This window comes from Drosophila miranda, chromosome 4, assembly GCF_003369915.1.
Source record: "Drosophila miranda strain MSH22 chromosome 4, D.miranda_PacBio2.1, whole genome shotgun sequence".
In the NCBI taxonomy this organism is placed as follows: domain Eukaryota; kingdom Metazoa; phylum Arthropoda; class Insecta; order Diptera; family Drosophilidae; genus Drosophila; species Drosophila miranda.
In genome coordinates, this window is record NC_046677.1 from 3,633,843 (window position 1) to 3,660,464 (window position 26,622).

Below are 26,622 nucleotides of genomic sequence, written 5' to 3' on the forward strand. Positions count from 1 at the left end.
AATCCTAAAGAATTTTAACTCACTTTAGGTGAAATATATAGTGGTCTTTCTTATGCAAAGATAAAGAAGAGTAATTATTATTAGTATTATTTTCCGCGGATTAACTAGAACTGTTATCCTCTTTAAATAAAGGGGGTTCAAGTGGGCTAAGTTCGTTTTTTCATTAGTATATTTACGTTATATTTTGAAAATGAGCGGTATATTTGTGAGGTTCAAACGGTATATTTCATATCACTGATATCAACAGAGTACCATCCCTAGTCCGCGGACACACTGGTGCACATGTATATTTGTTGAAATGTGTGGAATTTTTTGTGCAATTAATCAGAATACAGCTGGCTGTCTTGATCTAACTGATACCCTGAAAACTGTCTTAAGTAATCGTGGCCCAGATGTGCAGGATGAGCTACGGCTGGATAACGTTCTACTCTCCGGTAGTGTCTTGTGGCAACAAGGAGAGAGTATACAGAAACAGCCCGTAATCGAAGGGGATTGTGTATTGTTGTTTAATGGAGATTTGTATAACTTGGAAAAACCAGACTCAATGGCAGACACATTTTGGTTAGCTAAGAAGTTGTCTGATTGCCACTGTGATGAAGAGATACTTTCTGTGCTCACGGTGTTGGAGGGACCATATTGTTTAATAATATATAACCGGCGTGAGGAAATGCTTTACTTTTGCCGGGATGCTTTGGGAAGAAATTCATTGATTATAGAGCATAATCAGCAAGAATTGCATTTACTGAGCACCTCATTTTACTCGGATATCGATCAGTTATCAACACTTGAATTGCCTCCGTTGGGACTGTACAAATTAAAAATTGATAACTTGAGCAGCTGTGTACTATATCCATGGCAGCACCTGAATGCATATACACATCAGCAACTCAGCACGCTTGATTTGGCAATGGGCTGGAAAACGATAATCAAACGTACAATATCACCAGATTGGTTGTTAAAAAGCAAACTGGATTTCGACTATGACTTTTACAAAGTTCCATATGTCGACAACCATGAAACACTTTATGAAAACCTGCTTAGTACTCCTCAAGTCCAATCAGCATTAGCAACATTTAGTAAATTACTTCAAAGTTCTGTAGCATCACGAGTTCAAACGGCCCCCTTTTGCCGTAATTGCTTAAAGATTGGCCAAAACACTAGCATATGTACACACGCGAAAGTGTGTATCCTTTTTTCTGGTGGCATCGATTGCACTGTCTTAGCCATCCTGGCTGATAGATATGTACCAGATGGAGAGCCGATAGAACTTATTAATGTGGCGTTTGAAAGAATAACTGCTCCAAATACAGCTGATACACAGGAATATTGGAATGTTCCTGACCGCAAGACTGCGTTACAATCATACAATGAGCTGAAACGTATCTGTCCCAAGCGGTTCTGGATCCTGATAGAAGTCAATGTGACACGCCAGGAGTTACAGCTTCAACTCTCACAACATATCCGTCATCTTATATATCCGCTACAGACTGTTTTGGATGAGAGTCTAGGCTGCGCGTTTTGGTTCGCTACCCATACTGTACTATCATCTGCCAGAGTTGCTCTCATAGGTAGTGGTGCCGATGAGTTGTTCGGAGGATATACTCGCCACCGAAACGCTTATAGACATTGTCTGGGCGACGACATAGAGCGTCAGCTTGTTGTACAGAATGAACTTGAGAAGGATTGGCAGAGAATACCTGCTCGAAATTTGGCGAGAGATGATCGCGTTATTGCGGATAATGGGAAAACAGCACGTGCACCTTTCATTGAAGAGAATGTAGTTCGGTTTGTTCGGTCTCTAATGCCGAAACAGAAATGTTGCTATAGCTTCCCTGAAGGGGTCGGTGATAAATTGCTGTTAAGACTGTATGGATACCAATTGGGTCTGCGGGACGCGGTACTGCTGAAAAAGCGAGCTATTCAATTTGGTTCAAGAATTGCTGACAAAAAGCAGCACGCAGCACAGCATTCCATTTACTTACAGTTCAATCTTGCTAACTCGTTGGAAAATACCTGTTGAAATAAAAACGAACTTCACAAATTTCACCTGAGTTATGTTAATTTATTTTCAGACGCTTGGAGCTACGATGTTTACACATTCGGGGCTATTTACATATGTATAAACAAACGGAGGCACTTTGCTATGTCGATTTAGCACTGATGTTGATTGATAATATAATCGGTTTCTCATCCGATCAAAGACCTGTCTGATATCTAGGAACATAATACCCCCGTATTAACCCCTCAATTTGTTTATTTATATACATATTTATTTGCTAATGAATTTCGGGGAAGACTTATTATCTATCGCACCTCATAAGGATCAGCAGGTGTTACCTTCAGGACCCACAGGGAACGCGTTGGACGCACAGCCCTCCGGATCATCTCGACAAAACGTGTTATTGTTACTGTCATTTATGTCAATGGAAGAAAAGCTATCAAGCATTGATGGATTGGGCAGGCTGTTGTAAAGTCCTTTGTTTTTACTTTCAAGACCAAAATGAAGTTGTAACTGATGACGAATACTCTCTTTTTCATTTGCACGATTGCGTTGAAAATCTTCCTCCACTCTAAAATTAAATATGATTAGAAAATGATTTATAAAATATAAGACAATTACCTTTTTAAAGCTTCAACCTCGCTTCTGTGAATATTTTCAGTATCGACATCTTTTGTTGATCTATCTGAATACAACTTCTCCAATAAGCGGACTGGATTATGAAATGTAAATCGCTGATGAAACCTATCAGCTAATTTTACATTCGTTTCAGTTGCACTCTGAAAATATACTCTTTATTTTGAGGAATTTTCATTTTTTTTTTTATTTCATACCGTAATTGGATATATTGGAGTTCTATCTTGCAGGTTTTCAGGTACGTGGCGTTGTCGGCTTTTGAAATGACGACTGGGTTTTGTTTTGCAAGTTTCTAGTTCACCTCTGGAGCTATTGCAAGCGGGCTTGTCGTTGTTTCCGGGCAAATACATTACGTGCTTTCCCCCAGCTAGTGTTTTTAGTGATTGTTGTTCAATAACAGGCAATTCCTGGCTATTATCTGTATCCTTAATTCTATTCAAGCAAACTCCATTTTTGCCGACATTTTTATGCAGCATCCAGTTCTCGAAGCCATCAATTTTTGTTGTAGTACCCGCAGTCGGAATATTTGAGATGGAAGCCTGACTACCCGGCCGTTTGCTGAAAAAAAATTCAGGCTTTCTCTTCCGAAGGCTTTTGTAAATGCATACCTATAAAAAAGGATCCAATTAATTAATGTTGAATCGTTTCTATATCTTAGAATACTAAACTGACATCATTTGACTTTAAATTATCAAGCTTCCGCGCATGTTGTAAGTGACCATCTCTAGGCAGGGAAAGACTAAAGGTGTGGAGGGGTGATACCGAATTATGGGAAGATATTTTTGACTTGCTACCGTAGAATAATAAAGCTTCTCCCTCACATTTAGAGCGATAGTCGTCCGAGCTCGAGTCTGAATCTGTGGCGAGATTCCCCGCTGTATCATCAATTTGATCGCACAGGTCCTGTTCAGGCGTCCATGCATTTTGCAACTTGTTTATTTTGCGCACATGTCTTATTTCGTAAATAATGCTCGGTTGAATTGGCAACTCGTTTTTTTCCGTTTTTTGGTAACCATTTGGATCTGATATATTAATTTCTCTATCAATCTGAACGTCATCATCAAGAAGAGTGCGCCAAGCTAACGCCGGGCTAAAGGACGGCGTATCAAGTTGGCGACGTGGCAATGTAGGACGGATGCAAAGCCGCAAGCCGTTATCATCAACGCTGTCCTCTTGACTTGTTGACTTTTTATACTCAATATCGTAATTTGGAACGAAAAGCAGCGATGTACCTTCATTTGAATTCAAGTTTTTCTCGGTATTATGAGCAGTTGGGATAGAGACGATATTCTTTCCGGTAGAATCTGGCTGAAGTCCATAAATTGGTTGCATAACTTTGTTATCTTGAGAATCTTGCCGAGTCTCTGTGATAGTGTTGACATCCATGCCGAAATAAAATGTTCGCCTGTGTTTTTGAGCTTCTGGGGTCGGAGCAGAAATATTTTTTGTATCTTTTTTATTCGGAGCAGAATTCATGGGTGATTCTTTAATGGAATGGTTATTATGTTTGTAATGCGTTTTCTTTTCTCCAGTGCTTTCTGTGTTAACATTAACCTCCTTTGCATTTTTACTTCTTATTATAATAGCGTCTGAACTTTTTTCACGCCTGTAGGCCAATTTCGACTGATTTATGGGTACATTTGGCCTGCAATTTCCACCAACAGAGTTTCGCTCCGCACTTTTCCTCTTAAATGATAAATTTGAACCTTTATTTACTGTAGTTAGTCGATCTGTATTTTTCGAAAAATGAGTTTGTCTGCCCTGTTCATTTGTAATCCTCATACTTGTAGAGATATCTTTTTCCGCTGTTTCTGGATGAACGGCTGGTACAATATTTATTGATTCGGTAGGCACTTCTGGAGCCCTACGTTTTTTAGTGTACTTGTTCTTTTTTTCCGATCTAGCTAGGGATTGATTCGTCGCAGTTTCTTTATTATTCTTGTTCACGAGTTCCGGTTCTGAATATGTGTGGCGTTGCATTTGTGTCAAATTCGATTTTTTATTTGATACTAAATTGTCTTTTTTGTAATTAGCTTTAACATGATGAAGCGTTTGTGAACGGGTAAACTCTGTCTGCAATGAATTATTTGTAGATTCGACTATGAAGGTCCGCGATCGTTGCATTGGCGCATTCGTTGGGCATGAAATAGGGTTTTCACTCAGCCTTCGACCGCTGATCGTACCTCCGGAATTGAGTATTGCTCCATTTGTAGTGGCTCGTAAGTGAAGGCTCTTGTCAATCCGTGGAAGTACTTTAAATTGGACATTTTCATCTGTTTTATACTTTATTACCTTCTGACTGTTTGACGTCGGAAACGACCTCCGCCATTGCTGGCTATACCCTTTCTGTGGAGTAGGACTCGACCGTATATCAGGCTTTGAATAGTCGTAATGACGATGTGAGCTTTGTCGAAATTGTTGTGAGAGATTTTTAGCATGTGGGCTGGGGTCCGTATTTTGTCTCTGGATGTTTAATTGATGGGAGCTGCCAGAATTGCCCATTTTAATGTGCCTACAAAATATAAGTACGAAAATATGTTTTTAGTTACTTGTTGACCTTATGTGTTGTATTTTGTGTTTTCGTTGTATATTCAACTTATATGTGTAAGAAACGCTCTACTATACTATTCGTTCCGATGTTCCGAGCTACTCAGTCATCCCAAAAACCAGCTAAATACAAATGCTTTTGGATATATGTATGTATGTATGTAGCTGGTTTCTTATCAAGAACCTAGTGTGTACATATGTATATTGATGTTATACCATAAGTGTTTCACACTTAAGGTCAACAACATTTTATTGAATCCTATTTTATAGCATGACAAGCCAAGAGTTTTTTTGGCCTCATCTTTATTTTCATCCGTATCATTCACGAGTGCGTACATATGTAAACAAACATATGCATACATACATACATGCTTAGTAGTTGATCTTTAGAGAAAGTAGGCTATATGTATGCATGTATGTATTTACAGATATGTACATACATATGTTGACACGAACTGAAAACTTCGGTTTCATTAACTATGAATATCTAATGTATAATAATGTGTATAAATGCAAATAATTTAGTCATTTTCACGCAATCTTTTGATCAAGAAAACGAAACTACATACACATGCACATGCGAATAAGAAGACTTGTGTAAACATACATACATACATACACAACAGAATGTTGGAAATAGTTACATTCTGTGCCAAGTCAACAACACAAATAGTTCCAGTTCGGGAAATTACTCACAAATTTAAAAATCTATTGTAAATGGAAAGACTCAAAAAAATCTTTCTCATGAACTACATATGTACATATGTATATACACAACTTTCTTTTCATTTTCACCAAAAGTTTTTATTGCAAGATTCGCTAAAGCCGCAACTATTTTGTTTTAGAAAATAAACCAGACTGCATTCCATATTGGATTTTTTTTAAATTGATTGTCGAAATAATAGCAAGTGGTTAGCTGGGAAAATAAATACAAAGTAAATAAAATGGGAAATTTTTTTTTACGTTTTGTTTGGAACGACCACCAGTGCCCGCACTCGCGCATGCGCTTTCACAACACGTTGATCTCGTTTGATCAAAGCTCAGCGCTCCACTGTTATTAGGAGTGAGAAGCTTTTTTTCTCTAAGAGATACCGAGTTTTTTTCGAATAAGATATCATTTCAGTTGATTTTACCAAATGAAACAATTGTTTTCAAAATTGAATGTTAAGCTAAAAAATAGTTATATCAATTTTTTATTATCGATTTTTCATTAAAAACTTAAAAACGCACTAATAACTGTCAATAACTGGTTTCCGCTATTAATGGTTCTGATTTGGAATTTATTAAATTGTTATCTTCTTCTTTTATATACATATGTATGTATATGTACAAACATTTGTAAATAAAAATATTCAGTTGGTTTATTTAGATTTAAAAAACTCGCAGTTCTGCACCGATTGAGTTAAATATTGAAAAAATATATGTCGACAATAAATCGTTTCTTTTCACTGTATATACATATGTACATACATATGTACATATTTCCATCAACCTAACATCAACCGCAACAATAAACTAGCTCCATTACAGTCGTTAATTTTTAGTTTTAACAATTTGTCAGCGCTGTATAAATAAATAAATACATTTTCTAAATATATATAAATACATAAATAGATAATTTCAAAGGGCATCGCATTTTGTTGAGTCTATACAGATTGTAGTGTCATACTTGCGCATCAAATTTTAAATCATTCGTCCGTTTCTTGCTTTCTTATGCGAATGAAAAGAATGAATGAAGTTGCACGTGGCACCTGGAATTAGCAAATACAGGATATACAAAACAACAGTTCTTCTGATATCTCGGGGAAAACTTCGACAAAACATTTCATAATACTCCAAAAATTATAAATTAAGGGTATGTGAACCCAGAAAGCGGCAATGAAATATAAATTCCAGCAATTCTAAAACCGTAAAATACACGAAGATTACGGGAGAATACCTATAAATTAAAGTACGCTGCAACATCAAGACAAAACAGCAACATAAAAGGAAAAAATTAAAAAACTTACAATGAAATATTTTTGTGTGTGTTGCACGAACACAAGAAAATGTGCTGCTGGCGTGGCACGTCGCGGCGCCGAGCACCGAAGCCGACCGAAAGAGCCGAAGACCTGAGATTTAATCCAGCAAATTCGTTTGGTACGTTTTCATTGTATAAGCTGACATCGATCAGTATGGTTACTGAACCGATTACAAATTGATTATTATTTCCTTACACCGATATAATATTTGAAATACTTTTGAGTTACCGATACCCTAACATTAAAATTCTTAAACTAAATACTTTTTTCAAGTATTCTGAGTCACACCATCCAACCACTTTCGGCGTGTCTGATAAGAACCTCTTATTTACAGACACATTCAGGAAAGGGACAGAAAAGACCCGATTAAATCTGTTTTTGCTCAACTCGCTCTTCGCTCAAGCATTGACGGATTTTTTCACTTCTCTTTATTCCTGTTTTTCACTGAGCATCTTTTCGCGAGCGAACGATAAAAGTAACGATCAATTGCCTTTGTGAATTGTATGCGGTTTGACTATTGGAGCTTAAAATGAATCGTGAAAACCAAAACAAAAATGTTCGTTTGCAAATTTTGCAAATAAATATACATATTACAATACAATAGCCCCAAAGATGCGGAAAACATGAATAAATAAACATAAATACGAAAAAAAAAAACTAAAAGCATTTTACTCAGACATTTTTTTGGTTCTGCTCATCTAAAGACACTTTTTGTCGGCTCAACCGAAAACCAGAAACACATAACACAAGCGAAGAGACAAAAAGTGTTCTGCTCAGTGAGAGACCGTGTCTGCGTGGTCTTTTTCTGTTTCGTCACTGACGAGAGCTATGTATGTTGTTTGCAAGCTATGATTTTGACACATTATTGTGCAGCTTCTAGATATCGTAGTGTACTTATGCAGACTATATTTTGGAAGATTTTTTTTCTATACAGTCAGTCAAATAAATTATGATTGATGCCATTTATTCAAAAAAAACCCACAAATATAATGAACTATAACACTTCGGATTGGCGGCTCTTGCAGTGGCAAGAATCCACCATCAATCAACCATGAATCTCTTCTTGCAATCGAAATGGTTTTTATCTTCATTTATATTAAAACAATTAATCAATTATAATTTATATATAATCATACTTTATTTGACTGACTGTATAGAAATACAACTTTTCCGCTTGCTTCCCTCCATTTTGAATGTGCCGCCTGCTCTGCTGCGGAATATAAAATATTCAGCAAAATACCTTTGGCTACTTTTCTAGTATTCATCGGATTTTTATTTTGGTGATTTGAGTACTCGGACTAACCATACAGTGTATAGATGTGCCAGTTCATACTAGAATGTGTCACATGCGGGGCTACCAGTTTTGGAACGGGTGACAGTTTAGGGTGACACCTAACAGGAAGACAGCTGTTATTTTGAATACACTCATGCAATATACGGATGTAATAACCGGATGTATTAATGTATATATGTATGTATGCACATAAAATGTTTCATAATTAACTTGATATTAGAATAATGTCCATGAGAGTATTCAAGGTGCGACACGCATTTACATTTTTGCTTTACACACCCCCGTCGGAAAGCGCGCTATTGATAAGTGATTTGAAATATATTTAAAACTAATTCCAAATATATGTATGCGTATTTATTTTATTATATATATATATTTTCTTAGATCTTATATTTAAATATATAATTTTTTTAGTTAAAATAACTTTTTTATATGGGATAAACAAAGAAGTAGAGAACCGACGGCGATTACATATCTTTTATAATTTATAATCAACCTGTGTAAAATAATGAAATAAATGTGTAATTATATTATTGTAATATTTTATATTTTGTAATACAAATCAAACAAATAATTTTTATTTTATTTCCCGCGCCCTAGTGTACCATACCCCGACCCCCTGCCCATTCTTCATTTATTTTGTGGCGGTAGGTCAGCTCATCAAAAGACCCAAAACAAGAACCAAACTTAAATTTCAGTTCAAGCGGCCAATACTAGAACACACACACGCGAAGTACGTGAGAATGCGTGTGAACCCATACATTCAAATATGCTGGAGGCACAACAGAAACCAGAAATTAGCATCAGCATCAGATCTCTGAAAACGAAAAAGGCATACAAACACATATTTTTGTCGAAACGGAACTATAATAAAATGTCCGGAAACGGACTTAGAAATGATAAAAATCCGGGAGCGATGAGTGAAGTCTCGCAAAATGCTCGCAGACGGACTTAAAAAAGAGCATTTACCGGACGACAACCGATTGACGATAAAGTCTCGCAAAACTATCACAAACGGACTTAAAAACGGGTGAAAAATGGACAGAAAAGTGAAACATAACGGAAAAGATAGCTAGGTACGGGTGAAGTCTCACAAAATGCTCGAAGACGGACTCAGAAAAGAGCATTTACCGGACGAAAACCGTGCGACGACCAAAGTCCCGCAAAACTATCACAAACGGACTTAAAAACGGGCACAATACGCAAGAAACGCCGGATCACGTAATAGAACATGAACGAACATGTCAAACTGCGGCCCGGCACAACGCCGCCGTTTTTTAGTTTTGTGTTATTTTGTGATTAAAAACCGCAGCAGAAGGACGTAAACGGGGAGTTAAATCGTAAAAATAGTGAAAAAAAGGAAAAATCGGTAAGTAAATTATTATTTATTTAATAGTATAGTATAGTGCACAAAATTTGAGTTTGGGAGCAGTATAAGACCCCAAAAAGACAACAATCTACACATTCTGTGTGTATCTATTTTTTTCTAGCCATCTTCTTGTGCATCAGGCAACCTGCGTCAACGAATATAACAATTTTCGCTGGAACTGACTTTGCGCACCATTTTTTTTATACACAGGGGAGTACTAATATTAATAAAAAATGCCATTTAAGCGTAAAAGCCGGAAATATATATGCGAATCGAAGCATATCAATAAAAGTACATCGAACATTAATATTATTGAAGAAAATGCAGCAGACTTTAGTTTTCCAGAGCCGTGTAATGATTTTTCAAATGTTTTAGTTCAGAATTTCGAATCAACCAGTTTTAATGTGCGCCTAGGTCAGTGGATGTCCGCAAATAATATTAGCAAGAGACCAGCTAATGATTTGCTCCAGCTTTTGTCCGAAAAAATTCCAGGGCTACCACGAAATGTTCGAACTTTGAAATGTACGCCACGTGGGGTTATTAAAAGGAATGTGGCTCCAGGAAGCTATGTGCACTACGGTGTAATTCCAGGATGAACCATTATACGAACTTATTTAACATGGATTCTGGAAATATTGCACAACTAAATGAGTATGTTCCAGACACCCAGCAGTCATGTAAGAAAATTTCTTCATATTGGCCAAATAAATGTTCAAAAATGATTTCTAATTACAGCTATCATAGAAAAAATAAATAAACTGGACCAAAAAATGGACCTGATACTTAATAAACTCGACGGAATAAATAACCTGGACAAAAAATTGGACATCATGATTAATAAAATGGACCGAAACACAGCGCAAATGGTGGCTCTTCGTTCCGAAATTGGCTCCATTAAGGCGAAGGTTTGTGGAGAGATCCGCAAACCTAAAGAAGTTCTGCCTTGCCAACCGCTCACAACAATTCAAGAATTAGACCATTTTGAGCATAAATTGCAGGAAGAAAGTTTCTTCAAAAATGTGGTAAGTGTTTTGAGTGAAACTCACGAGTAATATCATAAATATGATTATTTTTTTACAGCGGGATTTAATGAAAGATTTTCTTTAGAGGACGCCGATTTCGACCGAATCACGCAAAAATTCTTCCAGTACGCCCAGGACAGAGTGTCGAAGGGGCAAAAAAAAATTAAATTTAATTCACTAATATAATTTTGTAATCTATTTATGTACCACCAAAATTAAAAATTAAAATTAATTAAAATTAAATTAAAAATTATAAAAAACAAAAAATTTCATTTCATTTCATATTACTTTCGGCTCGCAAAAGATATCATAAAGGGCTCGCAAACGATATTTCACAAGGCTTGCAAACGATATTGCAAAAGTCTCGCAAAAGATATCATAAACGGCTCGCAAAAGTCTCGTAAAAGATATCATAAACGGCTCGCAAAAGATCCGTTTTTGAGCTATCGAAAATGAAACTTTCACTGCCACAAACTGAGCGACTAGTGATTCATTTTCTTATCGTTTGCAGATCTTAATTCGATAGTTTTACACGGCTGAGTTTCGCTTAACTCTCGTTTGCGATATCGCTTGCGAAGTTTTGGTCCACTGGGATATTAGGGTGTACTAACACATGCAAAGATGTTCTCTCTGCGCTCTCTAATGATGACGCGTCAGTAGCCGAACGCCAGAGCCGAAGACTCTGGGGTTCCAAAACTGGTAGCCCAGCGTGTGACACATTCTAGTATGAACTGGCACATCTATATACTGTATGGTTAGTGGTACTCGTGTACAAAACAAGCCTTTTTATCGTTTCCGCTGTTATTGCACGCTACGACTTTTTTCGGTTCTGAGTACTCGTCTTATTTTACTTGATATTACATGTCTTACATTACAATTGTCTGTCGGTGAGTAAACACTTCGAAAACAGATTAAATGTCTGCCATCTCTTATACCGGTCGGTATGAAATATTCGATATATTTATATATCAACAGTGCAGCAGATGATCTACAAAAATATTAATTACGCAATAGTTTGCACTTAAGTTTGTCTACATAGCTAGTCTCATTCAAATTTGAAAAAATGAGAGTTTCTAAAGCAGCGCGCTCCTGTTTTAATACATTACGGTTAAAAATGAGACCGCCTTCAATGACCCGGTCACATTTTACGTATTATCCCACAGCTGCGGGATCTGGCAATGCGAAAAAAATGAATATGTTTAGCGCAATAAATAATGCCATGGATTTGGCTCTTCAAGAAGACAGCACGGCACTGCTGTTTGGAGAGGATGTGGGCTTTGGTGGAGTTTTCCGGTATTGAAAAAAAAATTTCAGCAGTTTTTTGTGCCTATATCTAAATATTTTTGTATCCAACAGTTGTTCTGTTAACCTGAGAGATAAATACGGAAAGGATCGAGTTTTTAATTCACCATTGTGTGAGCAGGGAATCGCAGGGTAATATAATATAAGATATTTTCAATTGTACTTATATTTCAGAATAAGACATTAATAAGTCATATTTTTTTCAGTTTTGCTATCGGTGTAGCTAACGCCGGGGCTACTGCAATTGCTGAAATTCAATTTGCGGATTATATATTTCCAAGTTTTGACCAGATCGTGAATGAAGCCGCTAAATATAGATATCGAAGCGGCGGCCTTTTCGACTGCGGTTCATTAACTTTTCGGGTTCCGTGCGGAGCTGTGGGTCATGGAGCACTCTACCATTCCCAAAGTCCTGAAGCATACTTTGCTCACACGCCAGGTCTTCGCGTTGTGGTAACTATATGAACTGTCGCTTACAACAAGGAAAACTAAAACTGGAAGTATATAAATGATTTAAAATAGGTTCCACGTGGACCGATTAAGGCAAAGGGTCTGCTGTTAGCCTGCATTCGCGACCCAAATCCCTGCATAGTTTTTGAACCAAAAACATTGTATCGTGCAGCTGTTGAGGATGTGCCTACAGAATATTACACCTCTGAGCTAGGCCAAGCGGATATTTTACGGAATGGAAAAGACGTGACACTTATTGGCTGGGGTACACAGGTCCATGTCCTTTTAGAAGTATGTGCCAATATATGTGGATGGTTATTTCAATTTCTTCGGATTGTTTAATTAAATTGTTCTTTAGGTTGCAGAGTTGGCAAAAGAAAGACATAATATTGACTGTGAAGTTATAGACTTAGTGTCAGTTTTGCCTTGGGACACTAATACCATTTGTAACGTAAGCAAGAAACAGTATTGTTTTAAAACTATTTCATCAATATGTATTTTAGTCTGCAAGAAAAACCGGCCGTGTTGTAATCTCACATGAAGCTCCGTTTACCCAAGGATTTGGCTCTGAGATAGCTGCATACATTCAAGACAAGTGTTTTTTGAACCTTGAAGCGCCAGTTAAGAGAGTGACCGGATGGGATACCCCATTTCCACACGTTTTTGAGCCATTTTACCTGCCAGACAAGCTGCGCTGCCTGGCAGCTGTTAAAGACATTGTCAACTATTAAAGCTTCAGAAGCTTCAACAACATTTCAATCGAAACGGATGCATTTATTTACCCTTATTTTTTACTGTAATTTCTATGTAACAACATGTCTGCCCCACATGTGACAAATAAAATGTTTGTTTTTAAAATGTATTGGAGCCCAGCTTTTTTTAAAGATATTTAAAGTTCCAAAAACCGCGATTTCTGTACCGAGTTAAATAATTGGTAAAACGTTGACTTTCTGCAATCACTTTGATCTAACGCCGTCGTCTATTTTGAGTTCTATGCTAACCCCTCTGCGCATTGGTTGCGTATCGATCTCGCATAAATTTCCGCTAAGCCACCAAGATTAAATACGAATTAAAAAGTTTAACCCAAATTCTCTTTTCATTTTTGAAACACATAGGTGCCAAAAAAGCTTGCCATCTCAAACAGTTTACTTATGCTTTCATTTTAGAGCTGAATGTTCTAGATAGGCTAGATAACACTTATTATTAGTAACAAGAAAATCGATACAGTGCACATTTGGCCAGACGGCCGATATTCTGGCATAAATTCAAAAATTTCATGGAAACAAAATATTTTTTGAATGATACGTTATCCCAATTAATGCCCTGGCTAGAAAATTTGAATTTATATTTTTGATTTTAATGCAGCACTGAAAGTTTGGCAGCCCTTCAAATCCAGATCTTCGATCTGCTACGAGTTGGTACTGAAAAAGCGGGAAAGTCTTTCTTGTGTTTGTTAGCTGGAAAATGTTGTAAATTTAAAGAAAAAGAGAATGTACAAAATGGATCAGAAAGGCCAGAGTATGTAGAATGTCTATATGAAAAAAGACTGTTAGTTTTGTTTGTGCCTTGCAGAATTGGAGAAAACTTATTGCCTGTCTATTGAGGTCCACAACATCTTTCGTGCCATCTTGTGCCACTTACTAACTATGTTAAATTAATGTTAAAATTATATATTAACTAATGTGTGTTAAATTAACTGCGAACCTTTTGCGACCGTCATACCTTCATGGGTATTTTCATTTTGTAGGTTAGGCTGAATTTTCTAAGAAACGCTGCTCAATATTTGGATGTACGAGTATATCAATAGAAATGCTTCCACTGTTGTGAGCTTGATATTTTAGCAACTGCAGACATAAACTTAACTCAAGCACGGCACAGAGAGAAACGATGATATATGTAAGTAAAAATATTGATTTATCAGAAATTTAAATCGCAGGGAGCTGGCACAAAAAGCTGCAGAAATATGCAAAATTTAAGGAGATTATATTTATAATGGATATTGTCTTAAATACGCATTAACAGAAGAAATCACGTTAATAATATACATATAACCCAACAGAAACACAACTAATAGAAATTACACTTTACATGGGCGGTAAGGGTGGGTTAAAATTTATCTCAAACAGCTTTGTTTTTATTTAAATGAAAAATCGGAATACCAATGATTGAACGCATAATTAAAGAGAAGTCAGACGTCATAAAGCGTATGGATGATCTCTCCTCAACTCAACTGACACTCATGTTGTTAATTTGACGGAACTTACCCATTACCAGTGCCCTGAATTTCAAGTCTTTCCGGATCTGGCGGGACTGAAATCCAGGGGGGAATAAGACTTTAATCGCAATTGGACCCACTACAGAGTAGGGTTCGGAAACCTACGAGAGAGATTCATTTCAGATTTTAGTGGAACAACGCGCTAATGCTCGCTATATATGAACATATAAATACAAATTTGTATAAAAACAGAAAAAAATTGTATATGAAAATAGAAACAACAGTTTTTTATGAAAATGTATATGAAAATATAAATACAACTTTGTATGAAAATAGAAACAAAAAGTTTTATTAAAATAGAAACAAAAATTTTTTTGAAAATATAAATACAAATTTGTATGAAAATACGTTGCTCCAACGCTGTTCCGGGCGCCGAACAGCAGGCTGGAACCACAACAGAAAGCTAAGTGAAGCCTTTGAATGAAAGGGATTTCCGTTTTAGATCGAGATCGTGAGCTTTACGACTTTTTTCTACTCAGATTCAATTCCGCACTAAAAAAATGTTCAACATAATGTGGTAAGATGAATTTTCATTACGGTTGTTTATGATTTTTAAATTTTTCTTTGTTTTAGATAGTATTTTTATGTTTCCGCTGAATATTTTTTTTTGTTTGAGGCATAACATTTTTCCTTGTCTGAACTAATTTTTTTAGTGTGAAGCAACAAACGCACTAAACACATGTGAACATGACTTCAGCTGAAGTCGAAGCTGCGGTTACAGAGCACCCTTTAGCACGGAGTGTGCTGCAGCGTTGCCAAACGATGTTCAACGATGCTTATATTACAGGTCTATAGTTAACATTGTGATGTAATATTTGTATACCATGTATTCAAAAAGTATAGTGCTGTCAAAGAGCTGGCTCCAAGCTGGCTTCAAATTTTGTTAAAAAGCCAAAACAAAGAGCTCAAAAGCTATCCGTTAATTCTAGAACTAGGAGCACGTATGAGTTTTTTTACAGCGCGCTGCCGAAAAATGCCCTTTACCTTTGTTCAGGCCAGCACCAAATAATTGCCAAGCATGTGCCAACAACGTGCGCTCCGGTCCCAACTCGCTCTCGCGCGCTCGGAGGGGCGCTCGGGAGATTTTACGATCCACTACTCACCGCAGCATCAAGCTTAGAGCATAAGACTTAGAGTTAGTACGCCTCCACCCCCGATTCAAACGGCCGATCTACCGCGCGACCCCCGAACCAAATACACAGAGACATATATCTACCACGAAACACAAAGATCTTTTACATTTCTTGCGACGGCTACTAGGAGGTTCACTGGATCATCAACTTCGTCGTTGGAGAATTAAGCAGCGATCCGCCCCACTACAAACAACCTTAGAATTTTTATATTGCTATGATACTGAAAACACTTGCCTTCCAGTATCATTTTCTTATTTCGCTTATATCTGTGTAACACCCAGAAGGGAGCGTTCGGGCGCTACAAAGTATATATATTCTTGATCAACATCAAGAGCCGATATAGCCATGTCTGCATGTCCGTCTCACAGTAGGCGCAGCGACCGATCTGGCAAATTACTTACATCTCATCTGATGACGCGTCGATGTAAGCGTCACTACCCCCGATGACATATGGAGAGGTCCTAGGGCATAGTCGATGGCATTGTCATCTAGCAGTGCATGCATTTCATAAGCTATGACTTTAGCATGCCTTTTATAAGCAATTATTTTAGAGAAAAAGAAATAGATTTATAAATAATTAACTTCACGAAAAAGTAATAATGCAGACATAAGTGATGAATTTAATGAAAGAGAAATACTTGTATACATAAGTGATGTCTATAAGTATGTAGTTGAGCTTAAGGCCTCAGTAGCTATAGCTCGAACTTTTCTTAATATTTAGACTTAACTAGTTATTAGCATTATTTAATAATAACAATAAGTATATTGCCTAAAAGTAGTGCATTACAAAGTAAAGGGTTTTGGGAACAATTAATAGATTCATTTATTTTTAGCCCTTGAACATTTTTAAAATAAGCTGGTTGACGTGAACCACGAGAAGCCGACTTCAAACTATCAACAAAACTCCAGCTCTAGAAGGTCGCTCACTGTAATCAGCTAACGACGGACAAAACACAATTGACCATAATTCAGAGGTATTTCACCCTGAAATATAGTGTCTAGGAGAACTGGAACTTTTAAGTCCCTCTTTCACGGCTGCTTTTTCAAACCAGGATGGACTTCTCTAAAGGTAACAGTGCCCAAGCTAATACTGTGGGTGGGTTTAAACCTAAATGTTGTCTGTCGTAGATACCGCAAATATTTATCGCGTACTACTCAACTTTGGAAATATTTGTGCAGAGCGATAAAACAGTGTACCTGCTCGAAGGCCAGAACAAAGACCTCAGGGTAATCGACTTACGTGTCCGTTTTCTTTACAGGGAAGAGAGTGGTATTGCGATTGCATATTGTAAATTTGGCGGGGATCTACCGAATATGTGGTATCCTTCGGAAGCACTCGGTAAAGGAATGAGCTGGAGTGCGACCAAATAATAGCCCCAAATTCTTCCCACACGCCAACTTTTTTTTATCCCGATACTCAAACTATTTAATTTGTGTTGAAAGTGGATGTGTGTAACGTCCAGAAGGAAGCGTTTCCGACCCCATAAAGTATATTTAATCTTGATCAGTGCTAGTGCTCTGAGATAATAAGAGCTAGAGCAACCAAATTTTGTATCCACACTCCTGTGATATCGAACCTGCACAAGTATATTTCAAAATTTCGCCCTACCCCCGCAAACGACGAAAATCTGTGGCATACATAATTTTAAAGATACGGGATAATTAAAGATAAAAATCATAGAGAAGGACCATATCTACCAGATGGCCGAGACTGGATCAGATCGAAATGTTATTAATACTAAATGGACAAATCAATTTGCAGTGGCTACGCAGCGCCATACACGTTCTGACTGATTTTCTGTCTCTCTCGCACGCACTCTGTGTCGTTCAATGTTAGCGTCGCCTGGCGGAGGAAAGGCATACTGACTAAGTATCGAGTATAAATGTAGAGTTGCGGCCGTAGCAGCAACTCACAACGTTCCCCATCTTTTTATTTATACGGTATTTTATTTATTGAATCTTCTCTCTTGGAGACTAACGATAAATAGGCAAATCTTAATCTAATATATTTATTACTTAATTACAATTAATTATTTAGAGAACGGCCCTAACTATTATTGCTGGGAGTAGTAGTCGTGTATATCTAGTGCGCCAAGTTAAACACTGCGCAAGTCTATTAGGATGGGCCAGAAGTTTGACCTGAAACTTTGCTTTCCCTTGGTCGATTTCATCTTGAACAGATCCTACATTTAAGTCTTTATCAATATTTCTATTCCGTATGTACCATGGTGCCTCAGTGATAGCTCTCAGTATTTTCGATTGAGCTCTCTGGATTATTTCTAGATGACTAATGCAAGCGTTTCCCCATTGTTCGGAGCCATATGTCCACATTAGTTTGAGAGCAGCATTGTACAAAAGTTCTTTGTACCCCAGTTTTAGTGGCGAACGGACGTTTATAAACCAATGTAGATTACTAACTTTAAATTTCAGTAGATTTGCCTTAGCTTCGATGTGTTTACGGCAAGTCAGCCGTCTATCTAAATAGACACCAAGGTATGTTACTTCGGTGTTTTGTGGAATGTATAGACAAAGCAACCTCTAAAGTTGGGAGTTTCCACCACAGTTGCTGAATTTTTTGGCAGATGGGTCCTCCATGCTAGCAAGCTGTAATCGGTGCTGCATTTTTTTCGAAGCGCTGAATAATAAAAAATTAATTAAACAATTTAAAAAAAAATATATATATAGTAAAATATGCGACACTTGAGTTTAAGTTTTAAAAAAAGATTTATTATTTCACTTAAACTTAGCGTACAATGGTTAGTTAGTTTCCCCGACGATGACTGAGGTCAGATGTCTTGAACGGAATTAACTTGGGTGAATTCTCCGACGGTGTCGCGATTGACGTTTGTCTTGAACAGAAATGACTTGCCTCCTTAGATGTAGACTATTTATATTATGATGCTCGGATTGGGATTCGTATTTGGATTCGGAGGCGTTGGCTTCGGTGATGGAGTACGTGACTCGATCGATATGTGGGAAAGGCGGCTTTTGATGAAAGGCTTCCGCTGCGTATGATCGGTGTTGCATTACTTGGGGGTGGCTGAGAATAGGGCCTCTGATTGGTGAGCTAGGATGGCGTGGTTCTTGAGAATCGATTAGTAATTGATCTCTGGAGAGTGGCGTGATTCTAGTGCGGCTGGATACGCGGCATCTATTGTTTTATGTTCAACTTCTAGCTTTAGGGTGTTTGTTTACATTGCCGGCTATCGGCTACGCGTGGTCCACTTCGAGCGTGAGATTGTTTATGGGGGTTCGAGGCTGAGGGTGTCGGATTGTTTATAGTATTGTGGGTGCAGGGTAATAGACATAGATAAGGGTATGCGGAGCATGGACTATAGATACATATGTCACTATATATATATATATATATATATATCTATGTCTAACTATTAGATAACTTTGCCGCCCTGGGTTTGTATGCAGTTAATGCATTGTTGCCTACACATTTCAGCAATACCTGTGATACACTTCTTGACATTTTCTTCGCTAATGACCCTAGCAAGGCTCTACTATATGACCAGGTATCAGTACCAGCATTCTCTAAACATAACCTTATCTTCCTTGACTTTGGACCATAAAGCTAATTCCTTTACTTATAGGGATTTTAAAAATATTGACTTTAATGAACTTTATCTAGAAATTAATGCGTGTGACTGGGGTTCCATTAACCTTTCGCCCCTTGTTGATTGTCAATAGAGTGTTTGAACAACATTCAGTACTTGTTCAACAAATTTATACCACTAACTAAGTCACCAAACCAAAGCAAAATCCATGGTTCAACAACGAGATAAAAAAAATGCAAAGTTATTGAGGTACAAAGAGTTAAGCGCAAATGTTAACAAAACTAAGCGTAGTATAGGAATAGGGATATGTAAACAGAAGACTATCCAGCTCAGTCATAAATGTCCAAGAACTTAACAAAAAGTTCTTGCTAACACGTACCTGAATAGCATTCCTCTTGGTGATAATAGTTTTAGCTTTGTATGTGTTAATAAATGTGATGTCCTTGCGAGTATACTTAAGGTGAAGTCTAATGCTAAAGGTTTCGATAACATTAGCCCGACATTATTCAAAATCTTACTTCCTAAGATTTTGTCTCTCATCACATATATCTTCAACACGGCTATAACTACGTCCTCGTTTCCAATAGATTGGAAACCACTTTTACCGATCCGAAAACCTAACAATGACTTTAGTCCCATTTCAATACTTCCGTTCTTCTCAAAAGTACTAGAAAATCTCATGTCCTTACAGATTAAATACTACCTGACTAACTACTTGCTATTAAACCACAAGCAGTCAGGTTTTCGAAAAAAAAAACTTGTATAAGCGCTGTAACGGATATTGGTGAAGATATTCGACAGCAACTCGATAAGAACTGGATTACGTTTTTAACACTTCTCGACCACAGTAAGGCGTTCGACTCAGTGAACCATAATATTCTTTGCACAAAACTGACCAACCTATCCAACTTCTCAGGGACTGCGGGCAATTTTTCAAAATCGTACCTAACAAATAGATTGCAGGCAGTAGTATCCGATACATATGCTTCCACTTTTAGGGTTCTTACACGGGGAGTACCTCAGGGATCAGTACTAGGTCCCTTATTGTTTTCCATATATGTTAATGATCTACCCAGTGTCTTGTCTGACTGTGAAGTACATTTATATGCTGATGACGTCCAAATTTATGTTAGTAGTTCCGTTAATGAAAAAAATCTTTGTGTCAATATGTCTAACAAAATGCTTTCCCTAATTGAGAAATGGGAAAAAGGGAATGGCCTGGGTATAAATCCTAAATAATCAAAATGTATTGTAATTGTCGACAATGTATCGAGGTAATACACCTATTTCTTACAAAGATTGTGCAGGTAATCTGGGGATAACATTCAGCAGTACTCTGTCATGGGGTAAACATATATCAAAGGCAACTGGACGTACTCTGTTGCGTCAGCTCTAAAAATTTTTTGCCAGAAGAAATAAGGCTATTAATTGCTAAAGTCATTCTCATCCCCACACTATTTTATGGTGTTGAAATTTTTGGTCATTGTGACGCTCGTGACTGGCGCACATTAGTAGTAGTCTATAATTCAATTTTCCGCTATGCTTTTAATTTAAGTCGTTTTGACCATATTTCACACCTGTCTTGTAAAATACTTGACCTAAACTTGACCTCATGGATAGATTTAGAACCTTAGTATACTTTCATAAAATTGTGACCACCCAAGAACCAATTTACCTTTACCGCAATCTTAACCCCGCTACATCACAAAGAACGAACAATTTCATATGCCCTCGAATTCAAACGCTTTGCTCGAAGAGGCAGTTCTTCGTTAACGCTATCCGCTTATCGAACAATCTTCCCCCATAGAATCAAAACCATTAGGAGCGCAACTCAATTTCACTTTCAAGTTAAAAAACACTAAGAAAAACAAAAAATAAAAAAAATGCACTCAAAAAAAAGGAAAAATATAAAAATAATAGAACAAAGAAATACAAATATTAGAATAAATAAATAAAATTTAAGAAAAAGTAATAAAAAAAAGACAAATTTTGTATACAATTATTATAAGTAAGCTTCTCTAAAAATGTTAAATGATATTTATTAGATTTAAGTAAATAACTTTCTACACAGATTCGTAAGGTGACCTACGCAATAAACTTAAGTGTAAGCTAGCAGCGCTAGGATAGAGCATGAATATAAATAAATAAATAGGTTCCAAAAAAAAAAAAAAAAAAAAAAACACGTCTATTTATTAAACGCATACACATTTCTGTTTTGTTTCAAAATCGATCTCAAACAATTTTAAGAATTTTTTAAATGGCTTCGAACCGGTTATCGTAGAGCAAAAAGTAAAATGTTCTTCTGGACTGGCCCCATACACAGGAGTCGTATTCTAAAATTGGACGAGCTAGCGAGATATGGAGAGTTTTTGTTATATAAGGATCGTCAAATTCCTTTGACCACCTCTTTATAAACCCAAGCACGCCTATGGCCTTATTTACCATGGTAGAAATGTGTTCAGAAAACCTTAGCTTGGCGTCTAATATATCAAAAAGAACGTCCACCAGAATAATTCTCTCAAGAGAACCACCAAATAGGGTATAGGGAGCCAACAAAGAACTGGAATTATGAAATGTCATTACTTTTTATTTCGAGGCATCAAGGTGTAACAAGTTTGCACAACACCATGCCTGAAAGTTATTGAGGTCGGATTGCAAGTGAGACTAGAATGAAATGTCCTTATACTGGACACAGAATTTAACATCATCCGCATACATAAGTACTCGAGAGTATGTTAATACCGAAGGAAAGTCATTAATAGAGAGTGTGAAGAGACCTAGATGGCTGCCCTGTGGTACTCCCGAAGAAACCTTCACTGGTAAAGAGAGGGAGTTTTCAAAGAGGACTCTTTGAGACCTGGAACAAATTTAGCTAGAAATCCATCTCAGAAGGTTGGGCGGAAACCCTAAAAGGTCAAGATTATGCGCTAAAGGGAATTGTTTACAGAGTCAAATGCTTTACTAAAGTCGGTGTAAATAACATCCGTCTGTAAGTTACCTTGAAAGCCTTTAATAATGAAAGAGGTAAACTCTAACTCTGGTTGATCGCCGCCTTATAAATCTATGCTGAGTTGGAGATATAAGTGACTTGTGTGTTTCAAGTGCGGAGCTAAGACTTTCTCAAACATTTTAGGAATAGCGGATAACTTTGATTTACCTCTATAATTTTTAGCATCAGACTTGCTACCTTTTTTATGGAGAGGAATTATAAACGATTCCATTCAGATCAGGAAGCAAGAAGAATCAATGGATAGGGTGAATTGTTTTAACGAGGGTCCAGACAGAGCCTCGGCGCAGTACTTAAGTACACAACCGGGAACTCCGTCAGGATCCGGTGAACTCACCGGCTTAACTAATGGAAGACCAAGGGACTGAAAATGCCGTTCGACCTCGGTAAGCCGTATGAGTACGGATGACCAGAGTAGCTTTCCTCAGAATAGGTTGTTTGTCAAAATTGGGCAATCGGCAATTGCCTGATCATTATTTACCGACGTATTATGAAATGATAGCAAGAATGGGTGTGCGGAGGTTTTACGCTTACTGTTGACGAAGCTGTAGAACTGTTAGGGGTCCTGAGAAAAACTTATCCTGGAGCACTAAGAACAGAGAACTTTTAACGGGCTGTTACATACCGATAGCGAGAGAAGGGAACGAACTTCTTTAATTTTCTTATACTGTCTTGATTTTAAGTTTTATTGACTGAATTACTCCTTGCTGAACCAGGGGGTTTTCCAGATCTAATTGGGAATCAAAACATTTTCACTAGATTATTAGACTTGCTTACAGAAATCCAAACAGCACCTGGCAATCTGAAGTTCGCAAGAACTATCATATGATCTTTATCTGAAAGCGATGAAAAACAGTTTTTATGCGTAAGCCCCTAAACATTCTGATCGGTTATTAGGAGGGAAGTTTGTTTTTTGAGTGGGTGGAATCCTTCTTTTTAGCCTTAAATTCTATTCTTCTTCTTAGCCTTAATACTAATGCAGTGGTACTATCTTCATAATATTCAAGAGAGAACTCTTGCTCACCGATAAACATAAGAACAATTGTACCCTAGGCTAAGATTCAAAAAGACCCCAATAAACATTCACTTATAGAACAAAAAGCAAACGGACCTTTTAACTCCCAACATTATAGAAATAATGGTATCGAATTGAGTTGTGGGGACGCTTTTCTTATAGGAAGCTATCTATCACCTTTAAGCAGACGGCTTTAATTTTTTACTTTTATTTATATCTGGAGAAAGAAACAATACCAACCATTAAAATGCACCCTTTACTGCTAAGCTACTTTGAGTGTGAGAGACTAAGTAAAAAGATAACGTTCCAAGGCAGCGGATTTATCCACAGAAATGGATTTCTTCTTAATATTTATGCGTTGGCAAATTTCCCGTATTTCCCAAACAGGATTTTGCTCCTGTAGATACAGAGATATTTCATAAAAAAGGGAAATTAAAATTCAACAAACTACAGTTTTTACTTATTTCCAAACGAAATAAAAAAGTAAATTGCATTCAAAATAAACAATTTACAACTAAGATACAATTGTGATACATAAACAGAGGCTTCTTTGTAAAAGATACATTTTCTTTGAGTTTTTGTTATCTCTGAAATTCTGCCTTTTCGGAGATCGGGCATTAATTGGCCGGATTATCAAGATTATAATGTTGTTGATTATTGGAGACGAAATTAACCCGACGAAATAAGTATAACAGTGGTATAATTTATTAAATTAACATTATTGGTGCCTATCATTTCAATTTGACAATAGTGTGCAAATAACAATAACAAAACTTACGATTAAATACTTTACAAAGAGAAAAAAGTTAATATTGGAATATATGTATACATGAATGACTTCATTATTAAACAATTCTCTAAGAGCCAGCGTCTGCATCGTGATGTGCACGTTTTGGGAAGGAATAAGATTCCGTGAAAACTCGTTTTGGGGATGATTTGTTTCACTATTTATCCCGCTTTTGTTTACTACAAAAAAAAATCATAAGACATACTTCATTAATATCAGGATAGTTTAAGAATTTAATGTAAAGAATGATTACAATAAAAATTTTTCCTGGTTTTTTTTAGTCGGCATGTTTTTGTCTTTTTTTCAATCAAATTATTTAATGGAAAAAGCATTATTGTTGTGATAAATAACTGTTCCATTACTTTCTAGCCATTGCGATTCCTAGTCCCAAAATGCCGCCCAGTACAAGGGCAGCTCCTCCAGCAACCGCCATTCCCTTTGCAATTTCCTTATCGCTCTGTTTTTTAATGTATTCCTGCGAAGCATTATTACCAGGTTAAATTTAAATATTGGTTCCTTAAGTATGTATTGTATTCATTCACCTCTAGAGAGCGCACTTGATCGTTTGATTCAATCTCCAGGAAAGCTTTGCAATACTTTAAGCCTTCAGTATAATTTTTAATACGAGCGTTTCCAAACGCTAGGTAATAAATATAATCACGCCTTCCGTCAGGATGCGTTCGTGCCAGCTCTTCCAGTATCATAATACCCTATATATATAGCAAAAATGTACATTTTTAACTCGCCTTTTGTAAAATATATCTCATTCTATGAGTCACCTTTCTTATGTCGTTCGTATAACGACTACGCACCAGACAAAATGCATATCTGAAATGTTTTAAAGAAAAGGGAAATGTTTTAGTATGCAAATTTTGTTGCCAAAATGTTGTCAAATATCAGGGCACGTACTCAAACTTTGTCTCTGAAGTTACTTCTCCGTCCAACTCGAGCTCATGGTGATATTTTTTTTCAAACCTCTGTAATAAGAAAGTACTGCAATAAACGTTAAACAAAATGGTATAACCGCACCTCCAAATCTTCTTGTGGTACTACATCATTTAATAGCTCGTCCATTGTTTTTTTGTTTGAAAACAAAGAAAATTTTTCACGAAAATTATTAGTTGTTAAGGGTTGTAGTGTGACCACCCGCGGACTTATCGGTGAAATATACCATTTGAAAATACTGATGAAAAAACCCTTTCCATTTCCCAAAAATACCATTAAAAAATTTGTATAAAAAAAACATAAAAAATTAATTATACATTTCTTACCATATTTCTTTTAGTAAAATATCAAAACAAAAAAAAACTTAAATTTTCCTTCATATGAGATCATTGTTCATATTATCTACTTTTCACTACATTTATCGTTGCTACTCTACGGTGACTTTCTAAGACATTTTGAAAAATATTTTTTTCCCGGCTTAAACTTTTCTTTTCTCTTCATCTATGATTCGTTTGTGACCTGATCTTTGTAATTGAATTTTGTCCTAGAGTGTTGTATAAGTTTAACAGTTCACAACATAATTGTATTTGTTTCCTTGTCTGTGATTACTTATTCTATAACACATCAGTCTGAACGTGTCGTCCGGGGCTACGTAGCGACCGAAAATTGATTTGTTAATTTGGCAATCTATTGTATATTGTCATTCTCTATGATTGTGCGTTTTTAATTTTCCCATATCTTTAAAATTATGTATGCCACAGATTTTCGTCGTTTGCGGTGGGGAAGGGGGTAGGTCGAGATTTTGAAATACACTTGTAACAGTGAGATCTAACGAAGTGTGGGTACCAAATTTGGTTGCTCTAGCTTAATAGTCTTTGAGATCTGTGGATGGTACAGATTTACGTCCCTTGCGGTGGCTGAAGGGGGTGGGGCGAAATTTTGAAATACACTTGTGCAGATTCGATATCACAGGAGTGTGGATACCAAATTTGGTTGCTTTAGCTCTTATAGTCACTGGGATCTAGGCGCTCACTTTTAGCGATACGCAAAGCCGACCATGATACGTGTGTGTTAGAGAGAGACAAAGCGAGAGATAATGAAACTGTTTCTTTCATTCTGGCTATAATAATGGTACGATCTAGTTCAGATTTGACATTCTAAGAGATATAATCATTCTCTACGATCATCATTTTCTCGTATCTTTAAAATTGTGTATGCCGCAGATATTCGTCCTTTGTGCGGGCGGGGCGATGTTTT

General features: G+C 36.8%; 5 protein-coding genes across 9 annotated transcripts; 3 read left to right on the forward strand and 2 right to left on the reverse strand.

Moving 5' to 3' along the window:
- The first annotated feature begins 247 nt into the window (after positions 1-247).
- LOC117188774 (asparagine synthetase domain-containing protein CG17486) lies at positions 248-2,046 on the forward strand. Its single transcript, XM_033393137.1, has one exon. It carries the CDS (start codon positions 299-301, stop codon positions 2,018-2,020), a length of 1,722 nt encoding a protein of 573 aa, XP_033249028.1. The 5' UTR covers positions 248-298; the 3' UTR covers positions 2,021-2,046.
- A 202-nt stretch (positions 2,047-2,248) lies between these two features.
- Positions 2,249-6,250, reverse strand: LOC117188773. Of its 3 annotated transcripts, XR_004472836.1 has the most exons (6): positions 5,879-6,105; positions 3,457-5,147; positions 3,308-3,374; positions 2,833-3,243; positions 2,621-2,778; positions 2,249-2,570 (listed from the first exon to the last, which is right to left on the reverse strand). XR_004472836.1 is itself a non-coding variant. In XM_033393136.1 (5 exons), exons 2-5 carry the CDS (start codon positions 5,135-5,137, stop codon positions 2,324-2,326), a joined length of 2,646 nt encoding a protein of 881 aa, XP_033249027.1. In that variant the 5' UTR covers positions 5,138-5,147; positions 6,146-6,250; the 3' UTR covers positions 2,249-2,323. The 3 variants fall into 3 exon arrangements, 2 of the variants coding, with proteins under 2 accessions (XP_033249027.1, XP_033249026.1); XM_033393136.1 differs by lacking the exon at positions 5,879-6,105 and adding an exon at positions 6,146-6,250 and having other exon boundaries at positions 3,308-5,147; XM_033393135.1 differs by having other exon boundaries at positions 3,308-5,147; positions 5,879-6,090.
- Positions 6,251-9,121: 2,871 nt separating this feature from the next.
- Positions 9,122-11,102, forward strand: LOC117188900. Its single transcript, XM_033393460.1, has 4 exons — positions 9,122-9,866; positions 9,988-10,543; positions 10,602-10,888; positions 10,947-11,102. Exons 2-4 carry the CDS (start codon positions 10,459-10,461, stop codon positions 10,971-10,973), a joined length of 399 nt encoding a protein of 132 aa, XP_033249351.1. The 5' UTR covers positions 9,122-9,866; positions 9,988-10,458; the 3' UTR covers positions 10,974-11,102.
- A 497-nt stretch (positions 11,103-11,599) lies between these two features.
- LOC117188899 (2-oxoisovalerate dehydrogenase subunit beta, mitochondrial) lies at positions 11,600-13,502 on the forward strand. Of its 3 annotated transcripts, none has more exons than XM_033393458.1 (7): positions 11,600-11,642; positions 12,052-12,181; positions 12,245-12,322; positions 12,397-12,643; positions 12,713-12,931; positions 12,999-13,091; positions 13,144-13,502. In XM_033393458.1, exons 1-7 carry the CDS (start codon positions 11,615-11,617, stop codon positions 13,369-13,371), a joined length of 1,023 nt encoding a protein of 340 aa, XP_033249349.1. In that variant the 5' UTR covers positions 11,600-11,614; the 3' UTR covers positions 13,372-13,502. The 3 variants fall into 3 exon arrangements, with proteins under 3 accessions (XP_033249349.1, XP_033249350.1, XP_033249348.1); XM_033393459.1 differs by lacking the exon at positions 11,600-11,642 and adding an exon at positions 11,666-11,775; XM_033393457.1 differs by lacking the exon at positions 11,600-11,642 and adding an exon at positions 11,667-11,775 and having other exon boundaries at positions 11,864-12,181.
- A 10,814-nt stretch (positions 13,503-24,316) lies between these two features.
- LOC117188961 (mitochondrial fission 1 protein) lies at positions 24,317-25,581 on the reverse strand. The gene is made up of 6 exons (XM_033393645.1): positions 25,450-25,581; positions 25,330-25,397; positions 25,200-25,248; positions 24,963-25,130; positions 24,783-24,895; positions 24,317-24,599 (listed from the first exon to the last, which is right to left on the reverse strand). The coding sequence occupies exons 1-6, from the start codon at positions 25,492-25,494 to the stop codon at positions 24,578-24,580; spliced, it is 465 nt and encodes a 154-aa protein (XP_033249536.1). The 5' UTR covers positions 25,495-25,581; the 3' UTR covers positions 24,317-24,577.
- Positions 25,582-26,622: the final 1,041 nt, after the last annotated feature.